This window comes from Cygnus olor, chromosome 27, assembly GCF_009769625.2.
Source record: "Cygnus olor isolate bCygOlo1 chromosome 27, bCygOlo1.pri.v2, whole genome shotgun sequence".
In the NCBI taxonomy this organism is placed as follows: Eukaryota; Metazoa; Chordata; class Aves; order Anseriformes; family Anatidae; genus Cygnus; species Cygnus olor.
In genome coordinates this window covers 2,822,680-2,845,383 of record NC_049195.1, presented here as the reverse complement: position 1 = coordinate 2,845,383, position 22,704 = coordinate 2,822,680, and the positions used below count along the sequence as shown (strand labels likewise).

The 22,704-nt window shown below is 40.0% G+C and overlaps 1 protein-coding gene across 4 annotated transcripts in view; it reads right to left on the bottom strand.

The window, feature by feature from the left end:
• EBF2 (EBF transcription factor 2) overlaps window positions 1-22,704 on the bottom strand; it is a 134,463-nt gene that overhangs the window by 6,448 nt on the left and 105,311 nt on the right. For 2 of the 4 annotated variants that reach the window (XM_040538123.1, XM_040538122.1), the window contains 9 exons: window positions 18,631-18,748; window positions 16,738-16,868; window positions 16,034-16,160; window positions 7,190-7,278; window positions 6,037-6,102; window positions 5,750-5,927; window positions 4,095-4,280; window positions 2,432-2,599; window positions 113-547 (listed from right to left, as the gene is read on the bottom strand). In XM_040538123.1, coding sequence (XP_040394057.1) covers window positions 513-547; window positions 2,432-2,599; window positions 4,095-4,280; window positions 5,750-5,927; window positions 6,037-6,102; window positions 7,190-7,278; window positions 16,034-16,160; window positions 16,738-16,868; window positions 18,631-18,748 — 1,098 coding nt within the window. In that variant the 3' untranslated portion in view covers window positions 113-512. Of the gene's footprint in view, window positions 1-112; window positions 548-2,431; window positions 2,600-4,094; window positions 4,281-5,749; window positions 5,928-6,036; window positions 6,103-7,189; window positions 7,279-16,033; window positions 16,161-16,737; window positions 16,869-18,630; window positions 18,749-22,704 lie in introns of those variants that run through there. The other 2 variants (XM_040538125.1, XM_040538124.1) reach the window with 1 other exon arrangement.

Genomic DNA, 22,704 nt, shown 5'->3' with positions numbered 1-22,704 from the left:
TTGAGCTGTGCTTTTGCTGATTCCTATATTAAAAATAAAATAAAAATAAATATTACATTACCAGCACACCTATTCTTAGCTTATATAACATAGGGTGATGGCATAGCAATGGAGATTAACAGTCTCCCATTGCTGCAGCACAGTAAGTCCATTCAAGAAGCCTCTTTGGGACCCTCCTGTTGACTTTCTGGCCACATCTGTCTGTCAACACTGTGGGAACGTTAATTTGGATATCAGGCTGCGTGGATCTGGATCCTTTCCAAAGCATGTGCTCCCCAGCTTGCATCAATTTAAATATTTCAGTTGGAAAAAATTTACATCTATGGCTGAAATAGTTAAATAGCAATGAAGATCTGGCATAATGAACCTTGGGCAGACGTGTTCAACTACTGTCTGTGCGGTGAGTCACAGCTGCTGTTTGTTGTTGCTGCCTGACTGACAAGTCTCATTGTACTAGGTGCGGTGTCTGCAGAAAGCTTATTTAAATGACAGTTGTACCTATATTACTGTATTTATTTATCACAGTGTTGATATACAAGGAGATTTCCTGCAAAGAAGGGGATATAGTGGACTTTTGCCAGTAAAAGAAATGTATACATGAGAGTCCTGGGTTTTTATCTTTGAGATTTTATGTTATACTTGATATTAAATTTCCATTTCTAGAATTTATTACCAATTTATAGATTGGATAAAATATTTTGTAAACACTAACTGGCATGAACAGCACCAAAGGACTCTGGTACTTCACCTGTTTATAAGAGGGTTAAGGAAGAATAACAAACTCTTGCTAAGCACAGGCTTAGACAGACAGGACAGACATGGTAGGTTAAGGAAAAGTATTAACTAAATAAAAAGTCAATGTTTTTCTTATCCTGCCCTTTTTCTGTCTCCCAGAAACAGTCTTCCCAAAGTGATTTTTTCACTGAGCTGATCTGCAGTTAGCACTGCCTTGGGTAATTTCTTAAAAATTTGCCCTCCTCAGCATGGCAGTTACACAAGTTTAAATTTAAATCAGATTTAAATCTACTCTGAACGCGCAACAACTCCTGAGTGATTTGTCTTTGGATTATAGAGCACTGTCCAACTGGCTTAAGCTAAACAAGCAAACTACTCTTAAGTTGACGGGCCTTCCTAGTTAAATGTTTAACTAAATCTGTTTAAAATCACATAACCTTGGACTAGTTCCCTAAAACACCTAAAATCTCACTATGTGCTTTTTAAAATTATTTTTAAAAAAAGCACAGTGAAATCAATACATTCCTGCTTTAGCTGATATGAAGAACTCAAGGAATTAAAGTTAACTGCAGGCCAGGTAGTGATGATAACACTTTAGAGACCATGATCATACATCATTAACAAAGACAAACCCATCTCTAAATGGTGTAGCTAAATAGTCACAGCTGTTGGGCCAACAAAGCTTTCTATATGTATAGATTTAAAAAATTGCTTCAAATCCTTCTACTCTTCTCCTTTAGCCAGAGTAGGAGAGAAATTGTGTTCCCTATTAATACGATGCTTGTGCATTTACATGGATATATTAATATGTTATATTACTGGGGAAAGGAGATGATCTTCGAGAGGCACAAAATTGGGGCAGGGGAATAAGCTGTTTCACATATATAGCAGAATTCTGTAAGTTAGATTTTAAAAATGTAATTATTTTTGTTCAACACACCTAAAATTTCCTTATTATATAAAATAATCGCAGTTTATGTAAGTCCCTGTGGCCTAGCTAAGGATTTATAATGCACCCAGATCAACAGGTGTGGTTTGTAGGACTCATTTTAGAATTACCACTGGCTCTTGGCATGGCTGAATTCCCAGAGTTGTTTTCTCTATGGTATCTCTAGTGAAGTCTGAAGGAGCCAGATGACTTCTCAGGCCCTATAAAGGTTTTTTTTTTATGGAGACTTGGAGTGTATTTATGTGCCGCATGCCCCCCCACAGCCTGTTAAAAGAAAGAATTTAGTACAGGTTTCCATTCTTATCTTAATACTCACATTTGTTTTGCAGATCACCTTTAAAAAGGCTGTAAATGTACTATTGGGCTTAATTCCCTGTATGAGCCTAAACCTTGCAGCAGGTTTCAAGACGTTGGCTGTTGTGTACAGAGCTGTCTATTAACTCTGCAGGGCAGACGCTGGTTTTACAAGTCCCTGAAGCCTAAGGAGAAGCCGTTCCTCACAAAAGATCTGGTATTTAAATGCAGCGTGGGTCAAATCTTTCTTGGTTTAAATGAGTGTCTGTCCCCCATTGTTTTAACTCAGCATAGACAAACCTTGGAGCAATGCTTTAATCCAGTTGAATTGGGTCAAATTTTCACTAGTGAATGCTGTAATAGTGTAATGGTCTTCAGATGATTACTGTATTTACGAGGCTAACACAGCGTGCTCTGTATGTGCCAGCTGAATATTAATTGTACATTTCTTACCTCTAAACCCATTTCCATTGCCACTAGAGCAGGCAGGAGAAGGAGACCCTTGGGGTCTGATGACGGGAGCAAAGGCACTCTTCTGTTTGACAGCAGGAAAGACGGAAGAGGAGAATGGAAGGATGGAAGAAGTGCTGGAGGAGCCAACTGTTGGACTTGAAGACATTACTGCAAAAGAAAAAAGTGAATCCTCATCAGAAATGCAATTTTAGAAGTTTGGTAGAACTGTTGAAAATGTCTGATCTATTGACTTGGCTGCTTAAGGTAAGCCTAGCGGTAAAGATGTAGTTATATTGAATATTTTAGCTCAGAAAAAAAATACGTTTAATTATCTTAAAATGAGGGAGGAGGACATCAGAAAATGGTAAGTCAGCAAGGGAGAGAGAGAGTCAATGTGAATAACCAGTAGAGAGTAATGGCATGTGCACTTACAGTTTGTGCACCGAAATTGGGAAAATAAATAACTCCTGTCCATTCCCTGGCTTTTTTAAAATGAAGACTTCCTTGGCTGGAGTTTAGGGGGGGATGCTTTAAGCTTTTAACTAGATTTGAATCTAAATTGTCTTCTTTTTAAAGAGGTGTCTTTGAAGAAAAAGTCCCACTGCACAGCAACTGTAAGCTTACCTTCTAGAAAAATATCAGCTATTTCTCTGGAAAGAAGGAACAAGTAACAATATTTCGTGTGGTTTCAAGTAAATCCCCAAGTCTCATGTAGGTAGTAGTTTGAAATAAGAACACCAATATGCTGCAAACCTGGTCCTTTCCTTACTGAAATCAATGGCAAAGCTCCAGAACAGGGGAAGAATCCAAAGTACCTGAACATTCTTAGGGCTGCAACTTAAATTACAACTCAAAGTGTGAAGATACTGTTTAGCAAGTTTCAGACTGGCAAGAAGCCCTCATCATCACTGCAAAGTGGGTCAGTCCTTACACAGAGGATGTGAATATAATATAAAATAAAAAATAAATTAAAACTGTTTCACTGTTGGCCCTTTCATATATACGGAGATAAAAATATAAAAACGTTGTGTGTACATGTATGTGTAGATAGATGTACATACACACACATCGACACACACTCCTATGGAGGGAAATCAAGGCATGGAAGGAAGAGTGACTTGCTTGTGGTCACACTAGTAACTGGAAACGCAGTAACGCTTTTGTTGTTATCAAGGTAAAAATAATTTCACAGGAAATTAATCCAAAATTCAACTCTGTTATTGCTAATGCAGTTCATACACTTCTACATGGACATAAAAAACACATAGACTGCCGTTGAGAAAGATTCAGAGTAGCCTCTTTGCTTTAAGTGGTGACTACTTGCTTGGTCATCTAAAGTAACAAATTGTGCCTCCTCTCTCTCTACGGCCTTTGCCACTTACATAGGAATCTGCATAAGGAAAAAAAATGAAGAAAGCATAGGTAGGATTCGATATTCCTGTTACCTCTTGAAAAATGGGAACATTTGCTAGTTCATACTATAACGTACCAGAACACATATCAGAACCTTTTACAAAAATTTAGAATCACAGAAAATTAGAATCAAAGGATTTCACTAAATCTTGACAACTTCTCCTGAAAGACATCACTCACTGCATTTTTAGATGTGGTAAATTAAGCTAGCAGGACAAGGCACCAATTATAAAAGAACCAAAGCACATACTTCCGTAAGGGGATCCTGTTGGAGAGCCGTTAATGAACCCAGGTGAGCCTGGAACACCCAGGTTGGACATGGGGACATTGCTGTAGCCATTCATACTATTGCTGGAAGTGCTGTAGTTGGACTGCTGAGGCGTGGAGCTGGATGAGTAACCACGGGGTGAGATGCTGCTTGTATTACGAATGTAACCTAAAAATAAAACATATTTCACAGCATGTCAATGAATTTGAATTAAAACTTTTTTTTCCTGTATAAATACAAAAAAATACTTTCTCCTTGTTAAATCAATGATTTATTTAAATCCAGATGAATTTAAACAGTCAAGCAAGTACCATTAAATTCAGTGTTTTGTATGCACATGCTTTGAAGTTAACCAATATTAAGTTTTAAAGCAAGGTAGGGAACTAAACTTTTTAGATGAACTTATGTATATTTGTTTAACTAGATTTTTTTTAAGTTGAAATCTGTTCTGAAACCTAGAAAAAATGTGTGCTCATTTTTTCTGATGTACAATTTGTGTGATTTTCTGTAATTTTAGGGGGAAGGTTATACTTTTCAAATTATTGATGAATTACAGATAAATCACATACATTTTTAAGGGGAAATTATAACCAATATGTAGTTTACAGTTAACAGAAAGAATAAACTGGGTAAATAAAAACCCTTTTTTGTCTTTAAATTTTTATTCTAAAAATATTTGTGTGGTGTTTTTTTTTTCTTAGCCTTTTTTCTACAAAAAGAGAATACCTTAGTTATCAGCACTCTAGGGCTATTAGTACACATTATTATTATTATCACAAGGCTATTACTACAGCAACAATTTTTTTTTCCACTGAAAAGCTTTCATTAGAAAGATATGATCCAATAGATACAAAAGTGGTTACCATTTAACTAAATCAGGTTATTTCTGCCCATTAATACTATGAAGCTCTAATTCAGGGTTGGTAAGACCTTATTAAAAAAAATAACAAAATTATCTACATTATTACTTTTGGCATGGCACATTTAATACTAACTTCATATGACATGGCTTTAACGCTTTAGAGTGTTTTAATCACAGCTATTCATGCAGTCAGACACCACAGATTCTTATGTTACCGGAACACATCGTTAACCTGAGAAATTAAGTATTCAAGAGTCAGAAAACGCCCAAAGTTTATATTACTCCTGTGATGTTAATATATCATTTTATGGCTTTTTTTTTTCCTAAAAATCAATAATATATTACGTTTTATATATAAAACATATGCAAATTGGTAAGATAAACGTTGAGGAAGAAACCTTTAAAAAAAGAAAAGAAAAAAAGAAGAAAAATTCCCCACCTCTTTAAGTGAGAGTTTTTTCAGTTGTTGTCCTCGTCTTTTATGAGAACAGAGATCTAACAAAAGATATTGAGGGGAGCAGGGAGAGAACTGAGGGTTAAGTTGATGTCAAATCTACCCAAGAATGGCTTGAGCCATAGCTAATTGGATGACTGGAACCTGGTGTGCAGGAATAGCATCCAAAATGGCACCAGGCGTCCATTCCTAGTGCTGACAGCTTAAAGCCATCTTTCTGTTCAGAAGCTGAGTAGGCAGAGAAGTTAAAGAACTAGGACGGAAATGACTACGATTTAGCTTTTCATTGTTTAAACTAACACTGCTGCTTGCAGTGCTTACCTTGGTTGTTCCCCTGTGCTGACTCTGAAATGCTGACGCCTAACTGGCTGCCATAGGAGTTAATTCCCATCATACTGCTGTGAGCCGGGGAGCTGGACAGTGCGGGGATCTGTGCGGGATTCCTCGGTACACTATAGAGGGCTTCTGCGATGTCTGCAGCTCGTTTCAGGATGATGTCCTGCACAGTGAAGGGCACAACCTCATGAATGTGCTCAGAGAAAATTTCTAGAGTTTATTACAAAAATCTCAACATATCCCACTACCCTGCTGAGAGTGGTTCCACTGACCTGGTTGTTATGCGGCGTGCCATACAGTGCTTCAACTAGGTCAGCAGCTCGTTTCAATAGCATTTCCTACAGGATGAGCAGATACATAAAATTGACATTTTAAAAGAAAAGGATTTTAGTACAAATAAAACCACGGGCTAGTATTTTCTGAGGTCATGAGTGATTATGTGGGGTCATTCTCAGAAGTGAGTCCCTTAAAGAGGCATTATTTGGCATTTAAATGAAAATTCATCCCCCTTGCAGTATCTCAGACTAGACATACAAAATCATTGGTCACTCTAGAAAGTGTTGCGTGTGTGCGACAAATCGGCTGCCGCTGGCTGTGCGGCACAGCCCGACTTCAGCAGGGCCTTGGAGCTCTCCATAGTCCTGAAGCTGCTTTAAGCACCCTTTCTTGAGAAATGGAGACTATTTTCAGACGTAACCCAATTTCAAATAGGAGCTCAGTTTCCTAATGCATTTCAATATATTCTTTTGCACAGATGTAAAAATAATAATAATAATAATAATAAAATCTGTTTTATCTCTATGTCCAGTTATTTTTTCTCAATAATGGTAATCAATCAAATAACACACTTTAGCCAGTAGATATCTTCTGTCACCTCTGGTTGTAAGAAAAAAAAAACACCACAGTATAATATCTGAATACGATAGCCTGTCACCATGCAAAGATAATAATATTTACTTTTAGTGCACTAAAAACAAGGAATAGAGTCTTTAATGCCACCTGCATCGTGCTGGGTACTAAATCAACACGGCGTGTAAGATTACAGCTACAATTGTTTCAACACATACATGCTGCAATTGTGGCTACAGAAAAAGCTGAGCTACAAGTGATTTTTTTACTAAAAGATTCCCTTAAGAACAGACCTCTGCAACAATTCCTTTATGCTCATCATGTATCTTAGGTGCAGAGATTTGCCGATGTGGATAAAGACAAATGGCAGAGAAGTTCACAGAAAGTGTTTGAGCTCTAACAGGTAAAAATTACTGTGGGGTCAACGTGCTCAAATTGGTGTTTGAACCTACAACCAATTGGTCGATTTACGTTCAGGTGTAATCATCACTTAAGATATCATTTTCTCTCTTTTATGAGCCAGAAGTGGAAGAAAGTACTTTGTGGGCTCATTTAAAATGCCTGGAAATATTTTACCTTAGCTAGTCTTTCAGGGTCACCTGGATGTCTTGGGATGACCTTCTGCAGTCTTTGGAAACCATAATCTATGGTAGGTTCATTTAAAGCTGAAAAGAAAACAGAAAGCAATGTATTATATGAATATGTATCTTAAAAAGATGAGTTTCACAGCTGCTGCACTGAAACCTGTTCTTGTCCGGGTTTTGCCTAGTACTCAGGTGAGCCCTGATCTCTGTGTGAGACAAGATTTACAGTAAGTGACACTATATAAGAACTTCTGCATGAACATCCCAGTTTCTTTTCGATGATATTACTTGTTGTACCACTAAAAAAGCTGCAATACAGAAGCTATTAATGTTGGACCATATTATACAGACCAGGTGTCCTGACTCCTGCTACCCCAACTCCACCCATTTAATTGTACAGATGTTTCTGCATTATCTGTATAATGAACTGCATGGTCCTGGAGAATCCCTCAGTGTGTCTGTAATTTATTAAATAAAGAATTAGAGATATCTTCCTGCTTGGAACTAACTCTTGAAAGAATTCTGTGCGTTCATGCATATATACACACACACATCCCCTCTGCCTGCTCCTTCTGGTGGGCACAGCTGAACTGAACGCACATGCTCATCTTCTGCCAGTATTCCAGAAAAATGCGTTCAGAGGCAGTTACATTGACACAAATGACAAAATGTATGTGAATGCTGCATGCTACTTTCATGATTTCTAACTGAAAGCATTACAAAAGGTAACTCTAGTGAGTTTGGCTTAGTCAATAAGGGGAAAATGTGTGACTTGTACACTTCAAACTGCTTCAATTGTCAGTGCTGACTTACCACCTGTCGAAGGCTGAGTGAATAATCTGAAAGATACAGCAGGCAACTAGGGTGCAGCCCTTCATCATGCACATAAAATTCTTAAATCGTGTGTGGCTCTTCTGCACACATAGCCACTTCACTGTAATGGTGTTAATCGCTAGTGTATAAACTGCAACATTTTAACCTAGATCCTCAGTACAAGCTGGTAGAGCCCTAACAGCAATGTTGGTAAGTTCAGAAAACTTCAGACACTCTGATACTCTCAACTTTGCATCTGACAGTAATAATCCAGTTTCTGATTACTCAGAATTAAACTCTGATTCAAATTGATACAGAAACCAAAGTCAGCTCTTTAGAATTCTGCATGCGTATAGGATTTGCCTCTAATACATTAGGAGTATTAGTGTTAACTAATACAATTATAGGTATTTTTAAAGAAATTCCTTATACTTCAGGATGTGCCTTATAATATAAATGACATGTTCATGCAATCACATGCTAAGAATCCTGATGAGAATTCCACAAAGCGTTTAATAAGTAACATATGTAGCTCCTTTAGCAATATCCTCATTCAGTACTGGCTTCTTCCATCTTCCGGTACTGTTTTTCCTTCTTTAAAAAAAATTTTTTTTTTGAAAGAATCAGTGACATCAACACAGCTGAAAATACCTGATTCCAAGAGATGCTGATGGCACTTATTTCATCTTCCCAAATGTACTCAGCACCTTCCATGATAACCATTTCTGATACGGGGAGAATGAAACTATCAAGTGAGACAGACTGTTACACCGCTCCAAATTCTCTGTTTATCTGTGTCTGTCTTTGGTATAACAACATGAAGGTAAAAGGTCATATTCCCCACTGAGATACATTTTATATTTACTTTTTATTAAATAATTATGGCATGGCATGAAGTTTAAATATTACAGGAGATAATCAAGTGGGAATTGAGAAGAGAAAACCCAGACCTGAGAATTTAGTCTTGGCTATACTTAGAATGTCTTTGCTCTCCACTGGGAGACATTCTGGTTTGCTTAAGGAGTTTAATAATACACATTTCAACTGCCACAGAATCTACATCCCATTTGGGAAGAGGGTTTTTTTGGGGGAGCTGGATTTTTTTTGCCAATAATCCTGAGAATTATAGGCCAATTCTCTCAAGAGCCTATACATCATTACGTGCCATTTCTCTTCTTGATTACAAGCCTAATCAGTTAAGTTTTATATCTTAAGCTAGGCAAAAGCAATGTAAAATATACAGGAATTTATACATATATGTATATATAGTTGACTAAAAATAGCTAATGGGAATATACAGCATTCTAATTCAGGAAAAAAAAATTGGCTATTATCCATCAAACATTTTTCCGAAGTATTGACACAGACATTTTCATTCTGTTCTGATAGATAAACAGCAGCAAATCATTTCTCAACAATGTTGAACTGTTCCGAGAAGAAATCAACCATTTTGAGTCAATGCATATATTATGCCTCTCATCACAAAAGGTTTTCTGTACAGCTTGCAACAAAATTGCCTACCGCTAGTTTTACTCAGTAAGAAAACAAAAATCTCTCTGTCATGAAGTCCTGGTAAGAAACAACCTCCAGCATTTGTGGAAGTAAATGGCACCATTTCAGCTGAAGCTGCAACAGGAGAGGTAGGATATAGGCTCCACCAGCAAGTTTTAACGGCTCCACCACGATACCACTTCCACTGAGAAAAGAGCTATTGGATCAGCAGTGGTTTATCTGCGTGGTATGTAGACACGTGAAAATTATATCCAAATGCTTTTGGCTTCATGGATTCAGAGACCATAAAGGAGTCTGACACAGAAGCAGGCTGCTCATTATTTTGTACAAATCAGATAGGTATCTGAAATGAAACTCCCAAGAAAAAACAAGATTCAGGTACAGCAAAATCCCTTTGGGCACTCTCAAATCCAGCGTTTCAGGCACAAGGGGTCTCTTGAATTTCCCAGAACATAATTTAAAAAATTGTTCATGACATGAGATAATGTATGCAAAAAAGAGCAACCATCTAGTGAATAAACTAAACTGTCGGTTAGTTTATAAACCACACTCCAGCATAATTGTTTTAACAACAGAATTTTACAGTCAGCAGCAGGGAGAGGTCTGAATGCTCCACAGCCTGCCTGACTTAATTTATGATGAGACTTGAATAGAGTATGGCAAAGAGCTGCCTCTTTTATAGCGTTCCTTAGCCTCCAAAATCTATGCTTCCATTTCAAACACAAGTCTCCAGTTAGTAAGACTCACTGGAAGTAAAAACCTCTCACACTTGAGCAACTGATGCCACGACATCTGTCTTATTTGCAAAACCTGAACCAACAGCTTGGTCCTGTTCACCTCAATGGGTACTAACTCCGATACCCAACAAGAACAGTGCTGACATTTAAAGTATTAATTATTTCACCACACATCAAAGCACATGAGACTGGGGAAGGAGGAGAATGTTATGGAGATCTACACAATTCCCCATGAGTGACAGGTCGTTCTGATAGTGCCAGCGTATGCCCTGGGAGCTGTGCACGCTCCCTCACAGCCAGTTGAAGAAGGGCCTCATTCAAAGACCTTAGCAAAGTTGTGCATCTTTGCTTTACTCTACAAAGTAGAACAGAGGCCAACAAGTCCCGTGTTTGCAAAGTATGAATGAGAGAAACAACAAATGCATACCTCTAGATATAGCTGGAACCCAGAGAGCACGTGCAATATTTGGGGTATGACGGCTAACCTTAGATATGTTAGCACAGAGAAAACAAGGCACCCCTGGACCTAAACACATAATTCCAGCCATGCGCTGGGGACTACCCTCACTCAAACCACCAGTGAAGAGATGCTTGGTGTTCACCCTACACAATAAAACATTGCCACGTCGCTGGCTACGGAAGCTCTCCTGCTAATCCTGGGTGCCTGGAAATACACACGTTCTGGTCAGCCTGCTCGGAGGAGTACTCTATGACCTAGAGATGTAGAGTTGGAGGGATGCTACCAGGCAGTGACTTGTGTTAAATTTGCTGTTTCAGTAACGGCTGTTCCAAATACCCCGGTCCCAACGCAGCGTTGTCTCTTATCGCATGCGCCTTTAATAGGCTAAAGCGGTGTAGGAGCTGTTCTCTGCAAGGGCTTTCAGCTCGCATCAGTTGCGTTCTGGCCAAGTGAGCTCACCTGCAATTTCCAGAGCTCACTGTATCCTTGTAAGCACCATTTCCCACAAGCAGATAACAAGACCTTCTCAAATCTACTTACAAGCTTTAGCAAAACAGTACCTCCTATCCTTGGTGCCTGGCATAGAGAGTGATGCACCACAACCTGGGAGTCCAACATATCCTGCAGATTACTTTATATTGCATTGCTCTGACAAGTTAACCCCTGGAGGATTTTTGCTCAGCAAGGAAAATTATGTTCAAAATCTCCCTGATATACACATTTCCAGGTTAGCATCTCTATGACAAACCATATGCAGAGCTGTGATCAAACTTAAGATATGAAAGCCTACGAGACGTAGCTTCAGCTGGCGTAAACTGAGGTAAGCGTTATTAAAGTCAATGGAACTATAATGGAACTGCTTACAGCAGCAGAGACTTTGAATTTGTATAGTATTAAAAGCAGAATATGAGGCTACTGTGAGATTAGCAGCAGAGAACAAACGCCTTATTACTCTATGAACAGCTGATGATAGAAAAGTAACTCTGAACAGGGAGGTGTAGGCGTTACCTGCATTCACACCAGTTTAAGGCTCACCAGGAGACGATGCTTAGCTGTGGTGATGTAAAACCAGACTTTTTATCTCCCTCATTTTAAGTACACACTTACTACTGATGTAAGTTGGTTCAGCAGTTGCCGTTAGCTTGCAGCAAGCCGTTTCACCAGGTTTTTGCTGCACTCTGTAGTGCACTGTTACAAGTCCACAGGATCCTGTTGGTTTCACTCTTAGAAGAGTTTCCCATCTGGGAACCGTATGGAAAAGTCCACGCATCACATTTGGGCGATGAGAGGAATTTGATGGCTGAGTTGCAGCACCCTGAATGATAGCACTTAAGAGTGGAAATGCTGACAGAAACATAACTGCAGCACTGCCAGCACAGCACACATCGCTAGGAGCCCATTATAAATACACATTACAGGACGCATATGAGCTCCCATAACAGCTCCGCTGTGGCGTTTAGATTTACCCTTGAAATTTATACCTAATTTTTGTACTCGTCTTTCTAACAGTTTATCACTTTCTTCTTCAAACAACCTGTCTTTTTGTTACTCCTTAAAAAAAAAAAAAAAAAGCTCAAGTATAATCAGGTCAAACATTAATATTTGATTGTATATTAAATATTGAGGGCAGAGGCAGATATGCACTGCACAATACTAAAATGACTGCTTTTGTTTCCATCTTTTCAAAAAGTTTTGGTGGTCTGGTGATTACAGGATACGACTTGGACCTGGGACTCCTATTGCCCTGGCTCTCTTCAGCTTTCCTGCACAACCACAGGCAAGCGGTCAGTCTTTCTTCAGCTTCCTGTGACAGTGCCTCGCATAGAATGGAAGCACGTGTCCTTCTGTAACTGCCCACGGCTGATGCAGTGAGGCCCTGATGAACCTTCTGAGGTCTGGCTTTATATGAATAACTATTATTGTTATACCTGCGACGTGCCCATAGCCAGCTGTTCAGTGCTTTCCGTGTGACTTGACCCTTTGTGCTTTTCATCTGAGGTTATCTCAGCACTTAATAATTATTAAGGACTTAATACAACATGACCCTGATAGTGCCGGGGCTGCTAGTTGCTGCTGCTGTTATTAATTCTGACAGAACTACGTCTGCTCGGGCTTTCACTTTGCAGGATTTCACACTCCTCAGTCTCCTGTGCTCAATTTTAATGTCTCTGCATTTCTTTCTTTTTTTTTTTTTTATTTTTGTGTCAAGTGTAGGCTGAATGTAAAAGGGATGTATTGAGGGGAGAAATTCCTGGTTTTAGAGACAAGGACAGTTCAAGAGAGAAGTGGTCTTATTTGTCTCTCCAAGCTGCTCCATTCTCTGATATTTTGTCAGATACAGACTTTGTGACAGTAGGAGGAATATATTGCAATATAAAGTGCTAAAAGTATCAAGAAAATAATAAGCTTCAATTATCACAAAAAATACATTTTTGTTGAGATGCACCGGACTACCTCACCAATGACTATAAAATCTGTTGAACTCTACTATTCAGTGTTTTATATATTTGCCTGCTACAGTTTTTCCAACAAATACCTGCACTTCTGTGATATGAGGCTATTTTCCAGAGTGCTATGGATATTCGTGCATTCGGTGGCATTTAAATAACCTCGTTTCCTGAGGCTGTTTTCTGGTAGCTTCTCTCTTGTCTAATAATGATTGAGCTCTGCAGCCTTTCCTTCAATGATGGGTTAATTCAGATCTCTCTTACGATTTTCCATTTTCAAAAAATGTGCTTGGACTGTGCATCTGTGGTGCTTCTACCTTTCTGACAAAACCAGGCAGAAGCCGGTGAAGAGGTTCAGAAGTTGTCAGGGAAGGTCTGAAGAAGATTTACAAGCAGAAGGACCTCGACTGCATGAATATCTCTTGCCTAGGTTAAAAGTCAGTGTGTTTGCTCACAGCAGGATCACAGCAGTTTTCTGATAGCACAATCACAGAAAGAAAAAAAAAATGCCACCATGTTATTTTCATAGCTTAGAAGTTGTTTTTGCTGCTATTAGCAGCAACAACCTGGGGGAATTGATTACACAGGTGAGCCTCTACCTAATAGCTGTGTTTATCATTTTGCCTGCCATGGTGGGAGAACTGCAGGTTCCTGAACAGACAGATTGAAACGTTGTCTCTTCTACCCTCGCCCAAACAGCTCGGCATCTTCCGCGAAATGCTGTTTTGTAACATATGGCAGTGAGCACCCACTCACTCCTCAGAGAATGCTAACAGATACCCCTATGCCAGTAACAGCAGTAAAACAGGGATAGTATATTTAACTTTCTTCTCTTCCGCCAGCTCCTACATACATCTTCATGTCCCTTTTTGTGGCAGCACACTAATTAATATGTGAAAGAGCTGCTACAGTCTGACTCCAGTCCCTCCTGGATGGTACAAGTAAGTCTTGCACTTAAAATGGCTTCACCATAATGAAAAGACTTTTTCCTTCATAGGCGGATGCACATTCCTATTTTACACATCTCTGCATCGCTCCATTCCTAAAGCTCTTTCAGTTCTCATACCAGCAGCTTTCAGATCAATGCTTGTAGTGAAGAACTGGAGGATCAAGGCCTCAGCAAGCAAAAAATGGCATAGGAGAACTTTGCAGTTTCAATGTGTAATAATAACTCAAGAATTAATGGTCCCTCTCTCTCTCTCTAAAGGTAAAAGCATCACACCTAACGCTACCCCTACAACCCTTCACTGCATGCCCATCAATGACAGCGTTCCCTAGCTTAAGTACTGCTAGACTCCAGTAAATTAATCTCCTCCCTCTCTTCAGAAAGACAACTGTGTTTTCATGCAGATTTGGAATTTTAACCTCTTTTGTGACTTTGGCTTGTTATCACCCAGGAAAGGCTTAACCTGCTCAGACATCAGGTTCAACTTTTCCCACAGACTGATGAGTGAACACACTGCCTTAGAAGAAAATGTCTTTCCAAAGCTTTTGGCCAGATCCTGATCTCACAGGTCCAGGCATAATTCCAGAACAAATTTTGGTGCAAGATCAGAACAAAGTCCTAATCTTCGTGTGGTTGATTCGGTTTCAGTCAGTGGATATCATTTTAATGTCTTCAACTAACTGTGGATCAGACCACTATCAAAACAAAAATAATCCTTTGTCGTTAAGCTTATATTTCTTTAGAGTACCTTGTATAATGGAAGACTTAATTCTTGCTGCGGGTTTCTAGGTATGACAATTATGAATAAATACCTTCTCACATACATAGGTAAACAGTAATTTAGCACTTGTACTTAAAAAGTGTATATAAAATGGCATACAGCGGTAAGAGGATCTTCACAAATCATTGGTTCTTGCTAAAGCTCTGAAGTGTCAGATTTCCATTCAAATTTTTCCAGTTTTAGAAAAATTCTAACTAGTTCACTCAAGACGTGGTTAAGTTTTTGCCTTATTTTTTTTATAATAAAATGTTTCTTGGACCCTTGTTATTATTTTTAATTTAGGATTTAATTGTTTTCAAATACAGTACATGATTACTTAATGAAGATTGTTGGCAATAAGAGGCTTTTAAAAAGTAAATCAATCCTTGCATTTTGGGAAGGCTGAATATGATTTGGTGGAAGCAAATCATTCAATTTAAATACAGATCCATCCTTTACAACTGTGTGCACCATTATTCTCCATCTATGCTTAACAGGCTACAGAAGTTTTGGTGTATGCACGGTACGCCATCGCTGATACTACTGGTACTGACAGTTCAGTGAGGGATGGTCATCTGGCCCCATCTGATTTTTCCTTTCAGATATATAGATTGCTCTCTCCATAATATTAGTATTCTCCTGCTAGCAGAGGTGAATGTAGGGCACTAAACAAGTTTATAATCCATTTAAGAATAAAAAAAAAATAAATAAAAAAACGTATTTATTTTCCACTCGGCTCATTGGCTTCTCTCAATACAAGACACTCTCCTCGTCCTCTGGGATTATCTCGAAAATGAAAGGTTACCCCCAGCGAGAGAGAAATGTAAAATAAATACTGTTATAAATAAAACATCTTTGGATATACAGAACAATGCTATCACGTTACTGTACATTCAATATATCTACGGACAGACCCATATCATAACAGCATGAGCTCTAATCTGGAAAAAATATTAACATGTGTAGTAACAGTCCCTTAACACCTCTGCACAGCAATGAAGCTATCTCCTTATGTATCCAAATGCCACAACTAGCAGAGTGGCCTTCAAACAGCAAGAGGCAAAGCAAGCAAGCAAACAAAGCACGGAGTTGTCAATACTGTTTACCAAAACAAAGAGGCTCAGAGCTCAAGCTCCTCCACTGTAAATCACAGTCACCTACCTGTGTAAATAAACCTGCCTGGGGCGCCTTTGCAAAACTGTTTGGATTTGTATGATAATGTCACTTCAACCACTCCAGGAATGTGACGTGGAGGTGTCTGAACTCGAATGGCATGAGGTGTGATAAGCTGGGAAATAACAAAAGGAGAGATGCAATTATGATATGTCGGTGTTACTCCCCCGACTTGCATTTACACCCTCCAAACATACTTTATGAGTAAATGTACTGCTTATTGCTGCGTAGGAGTAGATCTGGCACGTGATACATTTGGTGTAGTTTCTTTGCTCCAGGAGAGGAAGACGCTTTTTAGGATAAATTGTCATCAAGGAAAATTGTATTACTTATTGGTTAATTGCTGGCTTCTTGCTGGACCCAAAAGGAATTCTTTCTCCTTCCCAAACTCTAACTCTTCCTATATTCATACCCTCTTGCTTTATTTCTGTACCTTTACCTGCCTCCAGACCCCTGAACCAATCACATTCTGGATCTTACTGGGCAGTTGGCCTCAGTAATGTCACCTAGCAGGGAGTTCCACAGAGTAACTGTGTCCCATGAATTCCCTTCACAGAGGTTTATACGGCCCATTTTACACGCCACCATTTTGGTAGCGTTATTGGAATGGGAAATAACACCACTCCCCTCCACCTTCCAAATAACAGCAGAGTGTTTCTCCAGCTTTGTAGCAGGGAGGTGCCTCTACCTACCTCACTCCAGACGAGCATGGTTCCAAATACTACTTGCAGCCCATCAAAGAAGTTGTCTCCAATAATGATCACCATTGCTCCTCCTGTTGTCCAGCCTTCACTCGGGCTGATTGCTTTGATGCACGGTGTGGCTAAACAAAACCAAAGGCTAAGATTAGGGTTGGGGGGTTGTATTTGTGCACAATTGTGAGATTGTTCACAATACTGTGTGTAAACCCTTGCAGCTGATGTGTGCACCCAACTTCTGTGTGCATTAAGCAGTCCTAAGTCGTACTGAGACAACTTCACCTGTCCACTCCTGGGAGTTTCTGCACCGCTGCAGCGTCACGGTTGGCAGGAATTCCCCAGCGCTGCCAGAGGCCTGGGACAAGTCCCCTCCAGCCATTCACCCATGAAGGCTGCTTTACCATTCCAGGAAGCCCAACAAATATATAAATAAATAAATAGTGTTTTCTGCCTTGCCAGTGTTAATTACTTGCCTATTCATTACTGGCACTTAACATTGTGTCATTAAAGCCTAATAGGCCAACTGTAGTGGGTGTAAAAATGAAACACTTAAATGATTGTGCAGAGGCTGTTTTAAAAAAAAAAACACTCATTAGCATATGATCACACAACAGCTAAAGCCTGTGCAAAGGGAGGTAGATTAAGATTTATGAAGTTTATCAATGGGTAAGAGAGATATGGAAATATCAAATGTTTCCTCCAATTCTTGTCAGAATACGATTTCTAATAATTTTCTTGATTTTATAGAGCGGATTTTTTTTTCTTCTCTCTTCCATATGTTCAAGGCCTCTGGACTATACATCCCATCAGGAACCCAATATGGTTTCCAGGCCATAACCAAAGTCAATCCATCACTCCATTCCCAATGTTGACAGGGTCAGAGGTGGAGGGGAACTTTGGCAGGGCTCCAAAAACATGAGACTCCTTTGAACAGCCAGTCAATCACATCCAATCAGTCAAGGAAAAACTGGATGGCTTCCTAGGCTAGGAATCCTGGGATTTTCCTTCTACCATTTCACTGCCCGCTGGGGGAGAATTAACACCACTCTGAATTCTTTACTGATTCAATCATTTTCTTCCAGTTCATTAATTCTTCTTATAGGTTGATATAGGGGACATTTAAGAAGTGGGACAGCAAAACATTATAATGAAATAATATCCTCGCTTGTCTTTTCTACTAACATCACTAGCTCTTCTCACTTTCACTAGCTGCAGGGGAGGAAGAAGTAGACACAGATAGCATTTTCTGGTAATTTTGAGTACTGCCTGCACAAGAGAGGTGGAATGCATTGGTAATGAATGCACGAGAAGAGGGAGAGGAGGGGCCAACCATTTTGAAACTTAACAGATACAAGTAGTCGTAATTACTTTAATATAGTCCAAAAACCATCCTGCAGACGGCCATGAGTCTTGCTTAGCCAAACAAACTAAAATCAATTAGTGTCAATTTCCTTCTGTGCATTGTTATGCTTTGCACATAGTTTGTTTAAGGGAACTAGTGACACTTTTTCATACACATCTTGTGCTGTAACAGTTCTGTTTAACTAAGATGTCATGTTGCCTAATTTGCCTGAAATCAAATCTATCCCAGCTGAAAAAGAAGTCTGAATTTTAGATAATACTTAATCTTTCTATGTTTTTCATCTCTGCTGGACAAACTAATTAATGAATTGGGAAGAGGGGGAGGGAAGCCAGTCTCTTAGATGTGAAGAGGATCATATTTTGCATGCTGTAGACACTGTTTTCCTGCCTTTTCCTTCCCTAAACCCCCTGAGGTTCTGTAGTTCCCCCTTAGCTCCCCTTCCCTCCTGAAAACAAACAGAAACCGAAGAATGGGTAATATGCTTTTGCACTCGTTTGCGTGCTGTTCTTCCTACAATATCCTACCTTCAGAGGGGTCAAGTCTCCTTGCTCTCCGCCCGTGCTTGGAGTTGTTGTGAACGAACATGTTGTCAGACACTGCCAGTACGTGCCCATCTACGTTCACTGTTGTTGATAGCACAACCTAGACATTTGCAAAAGGAGGAAAAGAGAGGCAGGTAAACAACTTACTTGGATATTCAGCTTGTAAAGTATTAATTATTCAGTTTACTTAAAATCCTGTTCTGTTTGTAAAATGTAATCGTGCCCTACAGGGTTTACTCCCTAGCAAGGATGGGAGAAAATATTTTCAGCCTCCACTCTATGCATTAATTCCATTTAACATTAGCATCCTGAGGACCATATAAAGTCCTTAATGTATAATGAACCAGCTACTGCAGATGGCCCTAAAATTTGTTCCCTGTGATGCACTGTAGCATAGCTGATGGCAAAGAGGTCTGCATATACCAACCAGGAGGGCAGGCTGCAGAGCACCACAGCAATTTGCCCTCTGATACAGCCATGCAGATTCAGAGCCATCTGCTGTACTGCACACACATGCAAATGCACCCGCAGCTGCTCCAAAAATACAGGTCTCCATTGACCGAGCAAAATAGAAATTCCTACTACATGAAAAAAGTACCTAATATCATGTCTGGTTTTTTACATATGCAGGCTCAGTGCCTCTCAAGAAACACCCGAGCCTGAGCAACCAGAACCAAGCACCAGTTTTGAAAACCTCAACCTCCCTGACTTCTGCTGCTGGGCTCCAATGGCACCTGAATTCATAGAGGAAGTAACCGTAGATGTTAATGAAGGCCATTTAGTTCTCCCTTTAAAACACAATATCCAAAGCTCTATTTCCTATAAATCCAGAAATATACTTACCTTTAAACCACAAGTTTTATGGAAAAAAATCAACTGCAGAATTTGCCTACTGCAAGGAGATACATCTTTTTGAAACTTTCAGGTTGGGGCCATCAGCTGGGGTAAATCAGCTTAAATCCCTTCAGCTGCCCCACAAGCACAGCCCTTCACAGCTATTGAGAACCTGCCCCCGGTTGTGTTCATGAATTTTCACAGATACAGCTGTCGTGGCCTGGGTAGGAGAATGGTGAGCTCTAATTGTTGGTAAAACTCTACTTGTCATAAAGCAGGAGAAACCTGGCCTTCCTACAGGATTGTGCTGGTTTAAAGAATACTTTCTTTCTTGAAACAAGTTTAATTCATTCCAAAAGGCTCTTGTCATACCGTACTCTTATATTTCTCAAGCATTCTTGTCACAAAATGTGTTGCTTTTGTGTGCCAACTGATTTCATCATTGCACATTTGGGTGGAGTGGGACTCCTATCCAAAGTGAACATTTCCCGCATGACATAGCTGAACCCACTCAGATGCACTTCATTATTTTCCGTTAAACAATGGAAATAAATTTTAATCTCTCACTGGCCAGCACAGAGCACACTATGGCAACAGGGGAATAGACCTGAATTATTCCAGTGTCTGAAATATTTACGACAAGTGTTTAAATTGTAACCAAATGTAAATCAAAAGTATATCATATATATACAGTTACATTATATAATATATACATATCTGACCTCACATACACAAGGTATGTATGTGATAAACACACACACATGCTCTCAGTATGAGATTTTTGTAATATACGCGGACTACAAGTATGCACACATTCCCTGTTGGATAACCACTTGGGTGTAAATGTTGGGCACAAAACAAGAGCCACACTCCAGTCGCAGAGGTCCCTGCAGTACGAGTACTAGTGAGAAATTGTCCTCTGTGGAGGAGGTAAGTGTGGAGCATCCTCTGTTCTCTGAGACAGCAGGAGCAGAAGAAGCACTTTCAGACCTCTCTCCACGAGCGGCTCCATTTGTATTCACCTCTCCCATTCATCATAGGAGGGTCAAAGCCACTTGGCATTTCGCAGGCTGGGACCTAGGGTAAATAAATACGGCGGTCTCGGGGACGGGACGAAATGCAAGGTTCAGATCTGGACCAGAACCTTCTCAAATATTGGACCTTATTTGGAGGCATCTCCAAGGTGCCATGGAAATGCAGCACACACCTTTGTCATCCTTACTACGACACTGCAAGGCAACTCATTGCTGTGGAGTAAGAAGATTATGGACATAAAAGTGCTGGACTCCTCCAGTTTGGTCCAGTCATTCCCTCTCGCCTGATGGAGATGGCAATCCAATTGTTTTATACCAAAGATTAAAAACCAATGTTTTATGGATAAAAGGAAGAGGAATGTGCATTCCACTATGGTCTCTAACTCCCAGGCCCTTCCCTTTCACAAGCCAACTGCTTTCCCCCAGTGAGTATTTCCTGGGTCACGACGAGTGACCCTTTCCATCTGGAATCAATCAGTCAACTCCTGACAACTTCCTGAAACACCTCACTCCATTTCCTGTTCTCTCCCCCTTCTCTCTTTCCCCCTGGTTTGCTTCACTCTTCAAAACTGCAGGCCACAGCAGCTTAATGTTAGAGGGTCAGACACAGTTAGACTCCAAAACACTACACAAGAACACCTTTGACCTTCAAAAATCTTTACATCTTAGCTAAACAAATCAAGGTCAACGTTTCTTACCATTACCTTGTTAACCATTTCTATGCATTTTCACCAATACCCTTCTGAACACAAATTTATCAATAACACTTGTTCTCCTAACATCATAAAACATCTCAGGTCTTTTTTTTCTTAACCTGTATTCCTGTATGCAGTGCTGGTGAAAGGTGATGCGCACACTTCTCTGGAGGTTTAAATTCTCAGATATGTCTACAGCACTGGCGAATTACCAGCAAATGTTTTTCTTTGTTGGTTTGTTTCCTGATCTGATGGCACTACTTCTAGTGCATGACAATTTGGCTTCTCTGCCTATTCAGTTTATGGTCTTTCAGCTAAAATCAGTAGTTACTGCAAAATGTACGACTAAGGGAATGATGAGAACATCAAAATACATCAGGCGATGGATTCTGGTAGTCGTAGCTTTGAGTCAAATTTGCTGTAGACATCACAATTGAGAAAGAGTTTGTGCTCCAAGCGGCTGATCAACTTGTCACCCCGGTGGAGTTTCAGAGGACAACCAACCAAGAAGAACCAAGAAGACCAGACGTGGCAATGAAGCTGTTCCTTCAGCCAGCCCAATGGGGGCAATCCATATGAACAACACGGGAGCGGCAACCTTCTGAGCAGGGCTTTCAGCAGGATTCCCTGAATTTTCCTCAGGATTCCCTTTGCGAGGGTTTCATTATTGGCTACGAAGCCACAGACTTACAGCAACAATTCTGCTGCAGTACTGGAGAAATGCACGTGCTGTTATCTCCACGTTATTTTCACTTCCCAGGTGGATTCCTGCAAGCACTCCCTGCTCAAAAACCACAACGAAGGCTCGCCTGCCGTGACATCCAGCCAAAGTCAGTTACACGTGGGATCCCTGAGATGCACTGTCCCTCTTCCATGTCTCTGCACCATTCAAAGTGTTGGCATTCCCTTACAAACCTGTACCCAGGTACCTTAAAGATCACCTCTCTGATTCAGTAGTACTGACAGCCCCCTTCAATCCCAACAGTTCACATCAGCAGCTCGAAAGCTGAAATCCTCAACTCCTGCAGCAGCCAGCCTGGGTTAATGTCCCCTGAAGGAAGCCCGTGAAAGTGGAGGGCAGGTAGTGGGGAAGGCAAGTGCTGCACCTACCTGAGGTATTTCACTGAAAAATGTAAGAGTAGCATGAAGTGCTTCAGAATGCTTGGACAGAGGCACTGCAATCTCTCCTCCCCCGTCTATACATGATATTGATATTTGTAAAGCGTGTTCCACTTCAGATCCTATACATGAGAGTGAACACACAAAAGCTGCATCGCTCAGAGACACCTCTTCAGACATATGGCACAAACATTCCAGGCATACAGGCGTTTACTTACATGTAACATATCTCATCACTGTGTAAATGATCTCTCCCCAAAAATTCCTGTTGCCATTCCAAGTGTGGAAAAAATTCTTTATGACATTGTACATCTGGAAACAATATTACATTCCTGATGCACTTTCCCTTATAACTCTCTAGTCCCAGCACCGTG